The sequence below is a fragment of the Lutra lutra genome, chromosome 12 (assembly GCF_902655055.1).
Source record: "Lutra lutra chromosome 12, mLutLut1.2, whole genome shotgun sequence".
Taxonomy (NCBI): Eukaryota; Metazoa; Chordata; class Mammalia; order Carnivora; family Mustelidae; genus Lutra; species Lutra lutra.
In genome coordinates this window covers 28,110,072-28,128,727 of record NC_062289.1, presented here as the reverse complement: position 1 = coordinate 28,128,727, position 18,656 = coordinate 28,110,072, and the positions used below count along the sequence as shown (strand labels likewise).

Sequence of the window (18,656 nt, the reverse complement as noted above, 5' to 3'; positions counted from 1 at the left end):
GTGTGTGGTGTATGTGTGCACACATGCACTGGTGGGGCCAGGGATGCACACACAGACACAATAAATGCCAGGACCAGAAACAGCCAAGGAAACAAAGCCAGTAAGAGACAGATTCCCGTGGTGTTTGCAAAGATAAGACTCTCTCACTCTGTAAAACAGACTTACTCCACACACTCCTCTCGAGACGGCAAGCTAGAATCAAAACCTTCAAGAATTGGTCGTTCTGGGGCGCCTGGGTGGCTCAGTGGGTTAAAGCCTCTGCCTTCGGCTCAGGTCATGATCCCAGGGTTCTGGGATCGAGCCCTGCATCAGACTCTCTGCTCCGCGGGGAGCCTGCTTCCACCTCTCTCTCTGCCTGCCTCTCAGCCTACTTGTGATCTCTGTCTGTCAAATAAATAAATAAAATCTTAAAAAAAAAAAAAAAGAATTGGTCGTTCTGTATCTACTTTAACTCAGAGCACTAAATGACTTGCCCGCATTCTGATCAAGTGCCTGTGGCAATTTGCTAAAGAACATGAAGACTTAAGGAGCACAGCAGTGACAAGAGAAAGCCAATCTCACTGGATACCCTTTCAACACCATCTTCCCAGTATCAGAAAGTCTTCTCAGGAGAAGCTTAAGAAACACTTGTCTGGCACTGCTGACACTCAGAAATGCCACCACAGGAAATGTAAAATTTACCATCCATGTAAGCACCACATCATTTCAATGTCAAATTAAGAAGATTTGTCACAGCTTGGCTAGCTGAGGTAACTGATGGGGCCAGTCTGGTCAAATTATCCTCATGGAGAGGCGGCTGATGAGGAAGCCCTTCTAGGCACTCCGTCATCCAAGCTGTCACAGCAGTAAGCACAGAGGCACAGCCCTGGGAGTCTCACAGTCTTACCTGGCCTGCTGCTGCAACAGATTCAGGTCCGTGCGCACCAGCTGGGTGGCATCCTTCTGACTCAGGAGCGCAGCTGAGGAAATGACTGGCACAGGAGGCCTCATTGGGTGCAGATCAAGGGGAGGCTGGGGAGCCTCATGCTTCCGCAAGTTACTTAAAACCCTTTCTTTGGCTGAAAGAAAATTAAGTCCTACTTACTGAGTAATGGCTACTACGAGGTAATAACATACTAAGTGGGTGCAAAGCCTTGGCCTATTACTTCGAAAAGAATGCTGAAGATCTACAGAATAGTTATATAAACCATCAGAGGCCTGAATAAAATCATTATCTTCCATTACAAATTTTGAGGGAGCCCCCACACAGCTATTACTATTCTACCAGGAGCTAGGAGCTCACAAGCACATGGTATGATTAAACAGAATTCCTATCTGAAAAGCCTTAATGAGAGTTAAAGAGCTAAAGCTCATGATCTTAAATTATTACCCTAGACAGCCTTGTGTGACATGCTAAAGTGCCTAGACTTGATACTCATATAAAGGAGATTTAGTGAACAGCTCTCAACAAGCCTGAGAAAGATGGTAGCTATCACCAGACAATGGACTGGGGAAAGGGCAGGTAGTCCCATTAAGAGTTTAATGCAATCACCCAGATAAGTCTCATGGGAAGAGAAGGAAAAAAAAAAAAAAGGATGTTAAGGAATATAGCAGAGTGAAAAAATCTTAAACTGGGCCGAAGTTTGAATGGGAGGGATAAGACTAGCAGAGTTAAAATGAACAAAGACATGGGCATAAACTCCCACAGAACTTCTATTACATGGTTATACCGTCATGCATTCATTTGTTCACTTACTCATTCACTCAATAAATAGAGTCCAAATAAGAAATCAGGTGCTGTGTAAGAAAGGCAAATCTGTCCATCCAACTTTGTACTCGACTGCATGTGGTCCCATGCTGATAAATCCAATTTCAATGTTTCTATTTCTATACGTAATACAGAGCTGAGCACACACAGGTATCCAGTAAATTCCTACCTTCCCACCCTCTGTCTGTACTGCACTGAACACATACCATACAGCAGGTGGGGACTGAGGAACACGAAGAAAAAGGCTGCCACAGACCTGACTCTTTTCAAAAGTAAGATAACATGGGATACGAGAGGTCAAGGAACTCTCAAGTCAGTAAGTCAGGTCAACAAATACTTAAGAGATTACTATGAATTTCCACCTTCATTCCAGATGTAGCATTCCATTTTCTATTCTTAAGAAAATTTAAGACAATTTAATAGCCAGGATTTTACTTGGCACAAAAAGACCTGTATTGTTTGCACCCCAAACAGATGGAATTTAACATTCCAAACAGGTCAAGTGAGGGATCGTCCTGTAGAGCCGGGGTTTTTCCACTAGAAAAACTACTCTTTGCACAGAATGTAACAAAGTTGGATATTCATCATTGGAAAAGACTCCTAGCTTCCTTCAAGTTTCTCTCAAGCAACATTTTAGGCCAGGACTAAAGCTACTGCCTGAACTCCCTATCTCTAACTTCTTTTACAGAAAAATTATCCTATTTGAGCCGTTACTGTTCTGGAGTTTTCTTTCACTCATAGCTGAACCTAACCCTAAGTTGTAGACAAGTTAACAATGAACTCCTAAAAAGAATTCTCACCGGAGGGATAAACTGTGTAAACCTTAACCCTCAATGGCTCAGATTCAATCATTCATTCCCTCGTTCATTCATTCATTCACTCGAGGGGGCTGATGCTCATTCAGCTCACCCAACAAAGGATCAGTGACGTCCAGCTGCACTGACAAGCTGCAGGGTGGAGAATGGGATTCCAGTGTGGCCTGCATCCACAGACCAACGGTTTCCTGGAACTCATAATGTATGCGCTCCATGTTCAAATATTCCATCCACAGATCCTAGAATTGAACCACAGGACATTAACTTTCACAGACGAATCACATATTGACATATAAAACTATATATTTAACTAAAAAGTAGACCAGTAAGGTTTAGCACAGGGCAATCCATACCAAGTTCTCCAGTATTAGCATGAATCACATTTAAAATGGACGCTAACAGGGGCGCCTGGGTGGCTCATTCAGTTAAGCGCCCAACTCCTGGTTTCAGCTCTGGTGATGATCTCATGGGTCATGAGATCTCACCCTCCATCAGGGTCCGTGCTCAGCAGGGAGTCTGCTTGAAGATTCTCTCCCTCTGACCCTCCCTCCACTCCCATGCATGCATGTTCCCTCTCTCAAATATATAAATCCTTAAATATTATATATGTGTGTGTGTGTATATACATATATATAATATACACATAGAGAGAGAGAGTAGGTGTTTGATTATACACCAAGATCAGAAAAAATAATTTTAACAGCCCTACCAACTGTACATTTATAAATTACATACACATAGAACTGAGCTAGTAAATTATAAAACACTGGTAAAAACCAGAAATTTTAAAGAGATAAATAACAAATATATTGGAAATTGTTGAATATGGATTAGATCAAGCCCTTGATCCCAATACCACTTTACAGGATATACAGAGGACAGAGAAACATATTAAACCACACTAGCAAAGATAAAATCTGTGAAGTCCAGATTGTGGGGAAACTTTATGAACAAACTAGCCAGTTTCTTCCACAAACAAACTGGGGGAGCAAGAGGAATAAGGGGAGGACCAGTAAATTAAACGGATCCTTAAGAGCTATCAACCAACCACAATATGAGGATCCTGACTCAAAATGTAAAAATGAAAACAAAACTTTTATGACCTATATGAGGCAACCGGAAACTGGAACACTACTTAGGTATTTGTTATTAAGAAACTGCTGTTACTATTTTCCAGACATAAATGTTATTGGGTTATAATACTTTTTAAACCCTCCTCTTTGAAATTTTTATGTATCAAATGCTTTCTAGGATTAGTTCCGAGATAACATGGGTGAAGGGAGTGGACGGGCTATAGATAAAATCCGACACCTGGTCCACAGCAGGCAGAGGGAGGACAAGGGCATGTGTGCTGCACTGTTCCATTTTTCTGTATGATCAAATTTTTCTTATTATAAAAGGTAAAATAACTAACAGGTAAAATGAGAGAAAATGGAAGTTTCAGTATTCTCTTCCCACACTCCAATGAACTGTCTTGCGTATTTCGCACTATGTCCATTTCACTCTGGTGATCAGTACGTATCAGAAAGGGAGACGGTCTCTAATTAGAAGAAATGCCAGCTCTCCATGAACATTAAAAACTATAGCAAATAGTAGTAATGGGTGATCGGACACGGACTATCGTTTCGTAAACAATTTTTTTTTTCTGATTTTAACTGTTTAGAGGATTCCTCTAACCCTACAAATGTCTCTGTTTTCTCAATGAGCACACTGCCATGAAGTCCTAAATCATGTCCACACCATGACACAAGGTATTCCAGACTCAGAGGAGAAACTCCCAAGTCATACTGATCACAAGCCTGAATCCTAGAAGCCCCAAACAACTGTTGGGGGTACTGTAGTACTGTACCAGACCCCCTACTGTGTATATGCACCTTTTTCAAGTGGGGTCGCTAATGTCACCTTGTCTGCCTCTATGCTAAATAACGGCTGACAGGGACTAATGATTAAGAACACTAAGAATTAGCAGTGGGCAAGCAGAGAGGTGTCAGAAACCACAATAACACAGAACAAGTCTACATGTGAAATACAGATCAGAAAGTGGAGCTAAAAAATGAAATGGCAAAGACAAAAAAAAAAAAAAGAAAGAAAGAAAGAAAGCTATAAATTCTTTCGATAAAGGGGAACCAAGATAAACTCCAGAGAGCCAAGGAGCTATGATTAACTTTTAAAACCACTGACCAGAACTACACACTAATTCTTAGGTTAAGGCCTTGGCATGTGAAGGATAAAGAAGAGATAAAGACGGAATTGACTCAAAGAATTTCAGGGCACCGTGACTGCCTATTTATTTTTCCTGTTTCTCTGGCCCTGTATTCTCAGTCTTATTTCTCTATGCCCTAAATGTCGCTACTTCTCAGGGTTCTCTGGCTTCGTTCAGTCCTCTTCTCAATCTAAATGCTCTACTACCATCACAGCCACATTCCCTACACTGCCCCATTTCTATTCTAGATCTACACATCCCCTCCCTACCAAATCCTGGACAGAGCATTCTCCTTGAACTCCCTCTAGCACCTCCTCTTCCAGTATTCTGAATCTCTGTTAACAGCATCTCTAGCTGCCCAAGCTAGAAATCTGGGTGTCCTCGTGTATCTAATCAATCCTACTACTGTATCAATCCCACCTGTGTATCTTATCTGAAAATCCTCTTGATCCTACTGATTCTTCTTCAATGTACTTTAAATTCATCCATTTATCTAATCACTCGTGCCATTTTGGGGCCTCTTCAAACAAACACTTCAGAACTATATCCAAATTCTTTAGAAAGGCATATATATGGCCCTTAGAAATCTGACCACTCTTCACCTGTCTGGCACCCTCTGCCCTCCTCAGGGTTTATACCCCAGCTACACCTCTTGAACATGCCTGTGGCCCCACTTCCATATCAGTAAGTGGTTTTAACGTTAGATTATGACTGTGACCTATTCGATCACGGTCAGGTATACTGAAAGAGACATTGCCGTAGTATTACCTGCTGATTCTGCATCACTTTGGCTAGCCTGTGAATATCGTAATGCTTTGGTAGAGAAGGGATATAGGTATCTCCTTTTTGAAAATTCTCATCTTCCAGCCACAAAATATACACATTGAAGAGCCTGAAAGAAAAAGACAGAATTATATAAAATACAAAAAGACATGCAGACAAATGAAGTTTCTTACATCTCTAGGAACACTGTCACTACTACATAAAAGTAACAAGCACGTAATACCAAAAACGTTTCCAACGATCACCGCAGGCATGGGCCAGCAGGGGAGGAAGGTCACAAATCCTTACAATATGATGCAGAAATTGTTACAACAAGGCTGTGAGGAAAGAGCTCTGTGAACTCTTTTATTAACGTCTACATAAATATAACATAGAGAAAAAAAAATAACCAGAGGAGGTATTTTAACATAGATCTAGGATCTGAATTTGGAGTTTTTCCATCTTGGCAATCCAGTCACAGTGAGCCTCAGTGGTTGGAAAAGTTTAAACAACATTCCAAAAAACACACTGTCTCACTTTCAGAGAAAACACTAAAAGCCATCTTAAACTTTTGCAATGGAAGAACCTGCCAGCTTTAGGCTCAATGACGTCCTCCTGCTTCAAGAAATCACAAACGGAACCCAAAAGCGTGTGTACACCTTGTTCCCATTAACAAGGAATAAAACAAAGCCTGGCTAAAAAAAGAGAAAAAAGGGGTGCCTGGGTGGCTCAGTGGGTTAAGCCGCTGCCTTCGGCTCAGGTCATGATCTCAGAGTCCTGGGATCGAGCCCCGCATCGGGCTCTCTGCTCAGCAGGGAGCCTGTTTCCTCCTCTCTCTCTACCTGCCTCTCTGCCTGCTTGTGATCTTTCTGTTAAATAAATAAATAAAATCTTTAAAAAAAAAAAAAAAGAGAGAGAGAAAAAAACCTCCATTTTCCAGGAAAAACTTTTTAAAAAATTTAATGATGTTTCCTTTATTTGCTTTGTTTCTGCAAGGAACACAGTCCATTTAGCTAAGATCACCGGTATTTTAAGCAGCCGTTTGCATCAAGGCGAGGCTAGAGGAGTCTGGCACACAAGCTGCAGGGCGGGGTCTGGGAGGTGCATGGCTTGGCTCTGCTCAGTAACGTGGAAAACCACCTCCCTTACCTCCAAGGGCAGCCCGTGTAGGAAGACGGACAGGACCCTGAGGCTCTCACACTCACACAGAGGAGGCCAGCGCAGGGTTCTCTCCCAGCTTCTGACTCACTTAGATGGCTACTTTACCAATATGCCAAAGGAAGGGGGGTTTATGAGAGGCAGAACCACACATCAAACTTTCTTGGCTGATCTAAATGTTCAAAGATTAAGCCTCCCCACTGCTTAAACCTGGCTAAAAGTAGGTTTTCCTTTAAGCAAGCAAGATAAGGGGGGAAATCATCCCGGAGGTAGAAAGATAGCCTGGAGGGCTTTCAGGTCAGGCAAGCCTGAAGCCTCAGCACTGGATCAAAACCCCTGGTTTCCTTACCAAGACATTTGGCATCCAGGGCTAATGATTAGAAGTAATTTTTATTAAGTGTTATTTAGAAGACTAATACCTGGTTTATGGCAAGCATAAATGAAAAGTAAAGGACCTGTGTCAAAGGGACCACACTTACTTCAGAGTTCTTAATCTTTGGGGGCTTACCTGCATTGTGCCTGATTTTAGAAGCAGTTTTGGGTGATTGCTACCCTACCCCAGGCAGATTTCAAGAGGTGTATGAACTTCGCTTAAAGAACCCTGCCTTGCTTAAGAATTTCCTTTTGAGAACTGTCCTGGCAGGCTTGACTAAATGTTTACCTCCTGTGACCGACTGTTCTGGTTTCTGTTATTACCTAGAGAGACAGAAGAGGACATCAGCCCTCTGGTTTAAGACCTTCCATTCAGACTCCAGGCACTTGACAGAGCTGTATCCAAAGTGCCGATTCCCTTCTCATGAGGAACACAGAAAAGAAGCATTACCCCATGCAAACCCAGCGCAAACCACCCTCTTTATAAAATCCAACAGGGTTGAGAGAATGACATCTGGCAGGCTGTCGCACCAAAGAGCTGCTCCAGCAGTGTCCCTGGTGCTGCCAAGGACAGCAGAGACTAACCATGGCCCACCTCACAAGCTCCGTGTGCAGCTCCGGCGAAGTCAGGTAGCCGGGGGTCCCCGCCTGGCTGGCAGGCAGCCCTTCACTGCCCTCTGCTGGGACGCGGAGGGCCTTGCTCGCAGCATGGTGGAAGTCGGCCACCTCCGCCAGGCGCCTCTTCATTTCTTTCAATAAATTGATATGAGCAGGACTTTGAAAAAACCTTCTTCCAATACAACCATCTATAGGTAACCTTAAAAAATACAAGCACACATCACAAGATCAACCCAAGATGCTCTTTCCATGTGGCACACAATTGCTATCAATTGACAATTCAGTGGCTAGCAATATACCACATTAAATCAACACCTGTTATTTCTACCTCAGTGGTTCGTATGAGGCTCCCACAAGCATGGTGCATGTGAAAGCAGTTTTAAAAAGAATGAAATGCTACCCAAATTTAAGAAACTATCACCACTTAGTGGTAGAGAATAAAGACAGTGTTCTAGAAGAACTTGCAAGCTGGCAGAAAACAGAAGAGCCTAAGAACCAGTATCTGTACGTTCTGAAGGACTAAGGTAAGGGACCAGGGGTGAGCTAGGAACTGAGTTGAAGCCAGAGAACACAGTCAGGAACAGTGGACAGGTCCAGCTGGCCAGAGTCCCTTCATACTCAGGGGAAATGTTAGACACCCCCAGGCACAGAACCAAGAGCGGCCGGGCACTGCCCAGCCTTTGTCCACACCTGCTCTGCCCTTCACAGGTCCGCTTGGATGGCCGTCGCACCAGTCACATGAGCAGCCTGCTTGGGGCAGTTTCGCTCCCTTTGAGCTCCGGGAGCTCTGTGCTACACCGTGCCCAGCTCCAGGTGCTGCCTTCACCCGGGGAGCTGCCACAAGATACCCTAAACTCACAAACTGTCTAGTCTCATCAGTGTGAACCAGGAAGAGGCAGGCTCTTAGCCAGAGGTTGGAGGATGGTTCTAACTCACAGGCCACAATGAGCATGAGAACAGACTGCAAAGTCAAGAACAGGTTCACAGACACAACAACACTGGGTACCGTACCCATATTGCGGTCCTGGGCGATGAAGATACAGTAGGAAGAACTTCTGCCAAATGAGAGGCAGAAGAGGGTGATCGGAAGGCGTGACAAGGGCCTGGTGGGCCCAACGATAAATCAGCAGCCTCTGGAGGGATGGGACGATGGGAAGCTTCAGCTGGGCCTGGGCCTTCTACAAAAGAAGAGGGGCTTTGAGCAGCCATAACATGATCACAGTTCCAGATAGTCTGCTCTTTCTAAATGATCCAAATAAAACCCTGAACATTTTGTTTTCAATTCAGTGAGGAAAAAAAAGTCCTATTTCCAACTCACTAGCTGATACTTTAACCTCCTTGGTAGTGAAACGTGTGGGGCAGTTTTTTTTGGTCAAAACATTTCACAGACTCCCCAGATTGGAATATGTCTTACACATTTTACCTCATTTCCATGCCTCTCCAGGCCTTTGTGCACAAAACACCACAGTTTAAGGAAGCAGACTGATAGGAAAATCAAGTCAATTTTACTGTCAAACATTATCAAGCTCTTGAAAACTTAGACTTGAAAAGAACTTACAAGAATTATAAACTCCTTGACAGGATCTGAAACCCAAAAGCCAAGTCTCTATTAGGAGACCCTAACACAGGTCTTTCATTCTAAAGCCTCATCCCAGTCTTTTTCTCCCTTCAGTGAGCCTAAGGATCAGCTAGTTTTAAAAACAAATTCCTGGTCCCGCTCCACACTTCGAAACTCAGAATTTCAAAAGCCAGGGTCCAGGAATCTGATTTTTAACAAGCTCTTCAGGGGACTGATGCATAGAACACACACGGGAAACGGTTTTAAAACAAGGGTAAACCCCTGCACTCATGCGTGAACACAGACTTCAATCATTAGGTGGTGACACGTTATGCTAAATAAAGCTTGGAAAGGAAGTATACACTTCAATTATACAGTTTTAAAAACTGGTTTGGAGTTGTACTTGCCAAACATTTACAACAAAAGGAAACACCCAAGTTCAAAAGCTATTAGATGAATTCATCAATAAACCACCTTCTCCCACTCAAATGCACAACGGCCTTTTGCACCTTCAGAGCTTGGTCAGGGGTAAAAGCGGAGTTTATAACCAATTCCCCTTCGACAACTCTTCGGAGCTGGGAGTCTTCTTCAAAGATGGATTCCACGTTCAGTACTGTCCAGGCGAACCAAACCTACAAGGACAGCAGGTAAGGGTGAGCGGAATGAGCAGCTCACTCAGACCAAATCATCCCGATAGTCTACAAATGCACATCTCTTCTACCAGGTATCTCAATCAACAAATATTTATGGTTCCCCAAATTAGTAGAGTTCTTACACCTATCACTGTTCTTGTCGCAGATACAAACTTAGATAAAATAAATCATTGAAAAATGCTAAATTCCTTCAGAAACGCCCCTTCAGTAAAAGAAGATGTTTGTTCACACAATAATTAATTATTTTACGAGGGACAGGAAAGAGAGCCAGATCTAAGCTCCGCCCTCCAGAAGTTTTCCACATCTTTGAGGAGATGAAACTAATGCGTAAGTAACTACAATGCGAAGTGAGAGGTGGTGAGCACAGAATCAGGAGTCAGCAGCTATGGGAAGCTGGCGGAAAGAGCACAGGATCACAGAGGCGGACACACCAGAGACAGTTCTGCACGGAGAACGGAGGTGAAGGCAGGCCTGGCAAGAAGACCAGGTGAGGCAGAGGCAGAGAGGCAGAAACACCAGAGACATGGGTGGGCAACAGCAAGGAGTAGTGTTGCAGCTGATCACAAGAGGTACAAGGAAGAGCAGGAGGCCAGACCGACAGGAGGCTGAAGGATGTCACTAGTGGTGGAAGTGATGAATCAGGGACATAATCGGACACACAGAGTCAGACAGGGGTAATAATGAAGAAAAAGCTGCTGCCGCTTGCCGCTGCTCACAATGGTAACAGCAGCCAACACTAAGTCCGTGCAGTGGGGCTGGACTAAGCATGGGTCTGAGTGTGTTACATGCAGGTGCAGTCATTACTCCCGTTCCCCAGTGGAGGAAACTGAGGACAGAGACGTAAGCAAGCTGCTGAGGCACAGGGCAGACAAAGAGCAGACTGAGCCCCAGGCCTTCTGGCTCCAGTGTCCGTTTTGTGTGGGTTTTGTTTTTTTAGTTCATTGGAGACAGAGAGAGAGACAGCACAGGCAGGGGGAGAGGCAGAAGCAGACTCCCTGCTGAGCTGGGAGCCCGATGTGGGGCTCAATCCTAGGACCCTGAGATCATGACCTGAGCCGAAGGCAGATGCTTAACCAACTGAGCCACCCAGACGCCCCCAGTGTCCGCTCTTAACCACACTGCTGGGCAGGCTCTGCAGTCGGGCAGACCAGGCCTGACCATGAGCTGTCTGATCCTGAGCCAGCCACCTGGCCCCACCAAATCTCAGTTAACTCCTCCATGAAACAGAAGAGCAACCTCGCCACCTCAGCAGAGGCCACTGGGAGGGTTCTGCGATGCTGTAAGTGCTAAAGGAGCACTACTTAAAGTTAGTAGCACTACATCAGCAAAGATGATAACAACATTAAGTTTGCAAAGATCACCAATGGGCCGCAGGGGCTTTCCTACCTGAGTGGGCGTGGCCAAGCCCTCCACAAAAGAAGGAGTGATGTTGCCAGCTACGATCCAGCTCACCAAAGAAGAGAGCAGACTCCGATCACAGTGGTAACCCAAAGCATTCTACACACGGGACAGGATATGCAGCAAAGAGAAAAGCTTTTTAAAAAACCTTATCAAGAATATCAGCAATTAGCCTCTTACGATGGTAGGTTCTGGTAAGACATGGATTTCACTAATTAGTCCCTCAGCAGTGAGAGTCGCAGGCAGCGTGTTACAGTCAAATGCAAGGAGCAAGGCTCCTCCTGGGGGGTCTTTTCCTTTGGCTTCCCTGGAGTCTATACTAGCAGGGACTATGGTTCCTAAGATAAGGCACCGTCAAAAACAAGCTTTAAAAAGGCACTGGCCCCAGAGTAGTACTGGGAACTATGCATTTGGGGAATGTTCTGGGAAGGCCACTATCTTTTCAAGGATTGAAAGACAAATTCTCTAACAAGTTTACCTTATGTTGCTGGTAGAGTAATTTCTGCACGCAGTCTTCCTGCATCAGCTCAAAAGCTGTTTTACACAAGTGGTCCATGAGGAAGAGGATGGCTTGCTCTCGGTACCAAAGATGCTGGCTTATTAGAGCCTGGACCCAGAACTCCAACACGGCAACAGGGCCCACTTCATTGGGCTGGGTGCTTACGGATATGTGGGCCTATGGAGAAAGGGCTTAGGTGATGTGGAGGTAAGAGTCAGTCTCCCATTTTTAAGACACCAACAAAATAACTACTTCCATAGCAAAGCCCAAGTCTGCTGATGTTCTTGGCCAAAAGCACTGTGCCAAGTGCTTTGAAATGACCAACACTCAGCTGTGCTAACAGCAGGGTGCCTGACGGGGAAGATGGGCCAGCGTGGATGCAGAGGCTTCCTAGGGGCCTGACCTGGATCATGCTGTTGAGAAGCTTCACGTTGTCCCCATGGCTGGCTCCTGTCAGGTGCTGTGCCACCTTGTGGGTGACCTGCTGTGTGACACCCTGAGGGACACCGCTGTCCAAGTGCAGGAACAGGAGGAGGTGTGACAGGAACCTGCCAGGAATGAAGGACAACACATTTGACCTTCTAATCAGAAGTCAATAAAGTTTCCAGTAGCGAATTACTTATGAGGAAACAGAAAAATATGAAAACTGATCCCATTTGCAGATCAAAGTTCTACTTAGGGATTTCAATAAATCTTCGAGAATTTCAGAAGAATGAAGTTTTCAAATTTAAGGTGGGTTAAAAGGAATTCTATCTACCTGCAGAAGTACAGTGAACAGATAGATCCAAGACATACAAACACGCACAAAGAGCATCAGAGGAACAACATCCCAAGGGCTCCTTTATCCCCTCCCCACTTCCCACCCTCACAAAAGCTGAGATATTTAGAAAATCATCACAATCTGGTACTGGGTGTAACCTTCATACAAGGTGGTTGGTATAAGGGGCACTTGTCGGGGGTGTCCCACCACAATTAGTCAGGAAGTGCCCTCAGTTCCCTGGATGTACCAACTCCCTCCTCTCTCCTTTGTTGCGTCTGGGTTTTCTCCCTGAAACACTCCCCAACACCTAACCTGGCAAACTCCTACTCATTCCCCACGCATCTCATTTACAATGTCCTTTCCCCAAAGGACACTTCCTGACCCCTCCCTCCCATCTAAAATATACCTAGCCCACTAAGCCTCCATCCCTTCCCCTCAACCATCCCCTTGCTCAACCACCTACTGCCTCCTACCCCACCCCCCACCAGGATGTGACAACCAATATCATCTCTAGACATTACCAAATGTCCTCTGAAGGTCAAAATCACCCCTGGCTGAGAACTACCACTTTAGAATAGAATCACATGATGTTATCATGAGCTTTTTTCCCAATTACATGAGCCGATATACGCCCTTCTTGGTGAAACCAGTGTGCACTGGATTTTTATCATGTTCAATTAAGAATCTTGATTAATACCCTATCTTTAATTCCCTCCCTCCCCAACCAGCTATTTCTTTTACTATAAATCCCATATACTTTTACCCATATGCAAATGCAACCTATACACACAGCATGGTCTTGCTTCATGACTTTGTAATTACCTCAAAAGTCTTGTTTTCTCCACAAGATTATCAATGTCTCGTGTGATGAGAACCTTCCTATGTATCTCATCTGTCTGTAATACTGCAGACAATGAAAAGCAATGTGTTTCACTACTGTTACAACAGCAAAGCCCATTTGCTGCTCAATGTCAGCAGGTTTCATGGAAACAGATGCTTTGTCAAATACTAATAAGCTACAAGCAATCTAAAATTAGGTAAGAAAGGGAAATATCTCTCATGAAAATAAACTGGAATCGTTATTAAGAGTCACTGTTCATCAACTGGAATCATTATTAAGAGTCACTGTTCATCAACCTGCATTCTAAACTGGGCAGGAAGTTTTCTGCCTCCTAAAAAATACACTACCAAATCACATCATTCCCTACTTTACTTGAAAACACAGTTGTCGGTCCTCCCTGGGCTGTATTCTACTCACTGCTCGTTCTTCAGAAGGTAATACTGGCAAGGGTAGAACAAAGGCAGGATCTTATCCAGAACATGAACCACTGTTCTCAAATGCCTCGACTGGACCAGAATTCCCAACAGTGAGATGCCTTCTGCACAGAACTTCTCGATGCTATGGAAAGAGACAAAGGCAATGAGCAGTCAAGGTTGCCAGTTCAGGAAATGATTTTCTTCCAATGGGCCATCAGCCCACTTGCCACCCAGATGATCTCAGGTCTCCAACACATGTTGTGCATAGCCAAACTTCACACAGAAATACCAGCATGGGACTCAGGAAGTACAAAGGAATTTAACAGTTCATCTGTATTTTTACTTTATAGATGAGAACAGTGAAGTATTCATGCCCAAATTCACATAATTTCCTAGTGCAAGGCCAAAATGAGAACCCAGGTTTGCAAATTTCCAGTCCAGAGCACTGGCCACTACCCAATTTTGTTTCCCAAATGGTGTTTCTTCTAAGAGCGATGGGGCTCTCATTGTCTGCGTATTTCCACAAGGTATGAGAGCAAAGGGAAGATTCAAAAGTGAGTTCACTCTGTTAGTATAAGCTGGCAAAATTCTTCTGAAACCAATTTGCATAAAAATTTATCTATTCTTTGACTCACTTCAGAAAACCTATCTTTGGGGTGCCTGGGTGGCTCAGTGGGTTAGACCTCTGCCTTCGGCTCGGGTCATGGTCCTGGGGTCCTGGGATAGAGCCCTGCGTCGGGCTCTCTGCTCAGCAGGGAGCCTGCTTCCCTTCCTCTCTCTCTGCCTGCCTCTCTGCCTACTTGTGATCTCTCTCTGTCAAATAAATAAATAAAAATCTTTAAAAAAAAAAAAAAAAAAAGAAAACCTATCTTTAAGAAATATCTCAAAGGTAGAGAAAAATATGACAGATGAGTCACGTAAAGATGCACTTTTCAAAATTTAAAAACACAAACTCAAGAGGCAGAAATGATTATGTAAATTTTGGAAAAATCCATTCATTGCAAATATTATTACATCACATAAAAATAATGCACATGTGGGGCACCTGGGTGGCTTAGTCGGTTAAGCATCCAACTCTTGGTTTCAGCTCAGGTCATGATCTCAGAGTGAGATCGAGCCCCAAATGGGATTCCGTGCTCAGCACAATTTAAGATTCCTTCCCCTCCGCCTTTGTTCCTCTCCCGCACTGGCACTCTCTCCCTCTCTTTCTCTCTATCTAAAAAATAAAATAAATAAATAAAATCTTCAAAAAGAATGCATATGATATCCAAGGGCACAATGGAAAAATTCTACTATACTGATGCTGGGGGGCAGGGGGGTGAACAACAACTAATAAAGAATCATATAGAAGGAAAAAAACACAGGGATGATGTCACGCCAAAATGGTCATTGTGCTGGAGAAGCAGAAGTAAGTGGCTCTTTCTCCCATCTTCCTACTTCTATAGTTTGATTACACTGCCTTAATTCTAGGGTAAAAAGTCCTCTCAAAAAATAAAAGTAACAGCACAAAGATTATGTCACAGGAAAATGTCTGTAATATCAGAATGAGAAACAAAGGATTTACAAAATTATGCATACATTATAACTCTAAAAAAGATCAAAGGAAGAAATACTGGATAAAAACCAACAGAAAAAAAAAAACCAATGTTTCGTTAGGGTGAGAAAGATTCTGGGTGATTTCTCTGCCTATTGTTCTCTGTACTACATGATACTATATTCATGCACAACTCACATCCCTGTACACTCTGTCCCCAACCCCAAGCACATTCGTGAGATTGTTTTAAGTTAGTTCTAGTATATATACATCCCTGACTACCATGGTAGCCCAAAGAGAAACACTTTATTCTCATCTTCACTCCCATTAGGGATTCAGTAATCAGCACCAAGCAAATAGACCCACGGTAGCATCAGCGAACAAGGAGATGCGTTCCCAGAAGGAATACAAGACATGAGAGAAATCATGAAAGATTAAGTTCAGAGTACCACACTCAGAATCCACATGTATCACCACTCACTCAAGGCTCATCAAGTCTAGTACTGTCGTAACTCCCGTTTTAGAGACAAGGAACCTGAGGTACCGGAAACTGTACCTAGCAAATGACACTACAGTTACTGGAAAAACGCAAAATGCCTTCCAAAGCACCTGTGTAACATCTCTCCTCATCCCAGTGGATCAGTTCTACCCCCTTCCACCAGACTTTCACATCTGTCCATCACAGCTGGGCCGTCCTCACCCACCCGCTCACCTCCGCTCCCTAATGTGAAGCAGGGGCTTCAGTCAGGGGTGCTTCCTCGTCACCCCACACCTCCCCCCTCCTCACTCGGATACCCGCTGCTCCCTCCCATGTTCATGCAGCCAAGCACCTCCTACTCCAAGCTGGGGAGATCCACAGATGACAAGACAATGCCCGGCCCTCGAGGAGCATGGAGTGCAGGGGAGGGAGAGACACTACCTCACTGCGGTAGAGTAAGGGTGGGGCTCAGAGTGCACAGGTGCTGCGGGGAGTTTGGGGGGCGGGGCAAGGCCCGTGGCTCAATCTTCCACACTGGGGGCACTGATCACCTGGAGCAGGTGAGCGTCACCACTCTGTCCCCAGTCTCGGACGCCTTCTCTACTTAAGACTCCTCTCCAAAGCTTAGCTCCTCCATGTAGGCATCCTGCCCTCATGATCTCCCCTTCCTTGAAATTCCTTCCCAATCCAGGCTGTACTGTAGAATAATCTGGCCCCCAGGCCAATGAGATTTGGACTCTCACCCTCTTCCCCATCCAGGTAGCTTTAGAATCACTCTGGACAGCACTGTAAAGAGCAGCATCGCTCCACCAACCTCAGCCGGCCCACAGTCACATCTTCAGCGCCAGCCACTTTCTGTTCACCAGCTCCACTGAACTGCCAGCAGTCTGAAGGCAGCTAACTACCAATTCCGAATCTCTCCCACTTCAGAGCACAAACAACTGACCGGACAGTGGGCAACCCACTAAAAATATATGTAATGTGAAACAAGATGTTGAAATTGGGATGCTAATGAGATATCACAGTGAGTCTAAAATGTGTGAACCAGAAAGTGTGGAGGTGAAAGAGATTTTAGAAAAACAGGCAGGCTAGAAAAAATTAATATACCGTAGGAAAATGATCTTTTAAAAAAAATTATGGGATTTTTAACCAATTAAGAACTCATTCACTTACTCTCTGCACCAGCTACTTACGGCATCAGCTACAGCCGTCAGCAGTAGTAGGGATGAAATGGTAACACAAGACAAACATGGTTCCTGAAGTTAGGACCTCACGGACGATCCTGGGAAGACTGAACAGACTACAGTGCAGTGTGGCAAATGCTCCAGTAGAAGAAACAGAGACAACTCTGGACTCATGCCAGAGAGACATGTGACCTGATCAGGAATTTCCTTCCCCTGGGCAGGTTTAGCCCTATAGCAGAGAAGCTGGGCTGCCATTAAACAAAATGCAGTATGGATGGCCAATTATTATTTTTTTTTTAAAGATTTTATTTATTCATTTGACAGAGAGAGATCACAAGTAGGCAGAGAGGCAGGCAGAGAGAGAGGAAGAAGCAGGCTTCTGAGCAGAGAGCCCGATGCGGGGCTCGATCCCAGGACCCTGAGATCATGACCTGAGCCGAAGGCAGCGGCTTAACCCGCTGAGCCACCCAGGCGCCCCGGATGGCCAATTATTTTTATGTGCTCTCTATTCCAAGGAAGAGAAAACACCTACTGCTGACATGAACATTCCACTCTTGTGGACAGGCGTACCCTCTCCATACTCTACGAGGTGACTCTCTGGTACAAGTATGTCTTATATGAATTTGGGCAGCATTTCCCCTGGAGAAGCCATTAATAAGGCTTATGATTTGGTCCTGATCACCCTTGGATAGGTTTGATGGAGGCCTCAGACCTTGGGATGTGCAAAATGAGATCTAGAATCACTGACTGAGATTCAGCAACCCTAGGGGTTCAGCCCACACTGTACCTGTGGCCCACGGCAGTCATAGCTAAGGCCAGATAACAGCCGATGGGCATGCCCGCCTTAACAGCCTTCAAGAGAGGATGAAACGTGGGTGACTCTGTCATGTCAGGCACAGTGCTGGAGAAGGGAACAGTTGGACAATTCTGCTGTATTCCATAATCATTTTTGTGCAGTTTTAACCTCAAGATCAAGTTCCAGGCCCACTGGTTAAATGAGGTCTCAGGTGTCTCTCCATATCGAACAATACTGGCCAAATATGAAACCTAAAACAATTATTTATTTTAAACCACATTAGTCACATACAAATTAAATCAGTAAGCTCACCCACCCATTTCCTTCTGTGATCGACAACGTCCTCAAAAGAGAGGACATACTACTTACCAATACTCAGTGTTTGCAGCACTCAATTAAAGCAATTTCTCACAACTGACCACTTCCGCTCACTTGCTAGTCACTTTGTGAACCTGATCTGAGTCAGTGCAAGCAAAGGAGTAGTAATACGAAAGTTGGTACACAACAAATGCTGTGACGATAAGTAAGTTTTAACAACCAGCTGGAGCCTGGGAGATCCTTTATAGGGCTTGTCAATTTTGGTCCTGTAAAGACTCCCACCATGGTCAGTTTCAAGCTACCAATAGGTTAACAACCTGGTTTGCAAAGTTCCTGATTGAATAGTCTGTTCCCCTGAGCCAGTACCTGCCAGCTCTAGCTCACATGGATTTCCACAATACTAAAATGGTCATATGTAGGCTACTTCTCAAAGAAAAATCTTTATCCAACCACAGAATTCAATTCTAATCTCTTAAATTGCCAGATGTTCTTGGGCAATCTAAGGGTAAACATTGTAACTGTATCCACCCAGGCAAGCAAGTTACA

The 18,656-nt window shown here is 44.5% G+C and overlaps 1 protein-coding gene across 4 annotated transcripts in view; it reads right to left on the bottom strand.

The window, feature by feature from the left end:
• Window positions 1-18,656, bottom strand: part of EPG5 (ectopic P-granules 5 autophagy tethering factor) — a 106,632-nt gene that overhangs the window by 46,537 nt on the left and 41,439 nt on the right. For all 4 annotated transcript variants that reach the window (XM_047696841.1, XM_047696842.1, XM_047696843.1 and 1 more), the window contains 11 exons: window positions 17,784-18,043; window positions 13,802-13,942; window positions 12,187-12,331; window positions 11,763-11,960; window positions 11,273-11,383; window positions 9,743-9,865; window positions 8,687-8,853; window positions 7,653-7,874; window positions 5,534-5,657; window positions 2,657-2,801; window positions 887-1,058 (listed from right to left, as the gene is read on the bottom strand). In XM_047696841.1, the coding sequence (XP_047552797.1) occupies window positions 887-1,058; window positions 2,657-2,801; window positions 5,534-5,657; window positions 7,653-7,874; window positions 8,687-8,853; window positions 9,743-9,865; window positions 11,273-11,383; window positions 11,763-11,960; window positions 12,187-12,331; window positions 13,802-13,942; window positions 17,784-18,043 (1,808 nt within the window). The remainder of the gene's footprint in view (window positions 1-886; window positions 1,059-2,656; window positions 2,802-5,533; window positions 5,658-7,652; window positions 7,875-8,686; window positions 8,854-9,742; window positions 9,866-11,272; window positions 11,384-11,762; window positions 11,961-12,186; window positions 12,332-13,801; window positions 13,943-17,783; window positions 18,044-18,656) is intronic.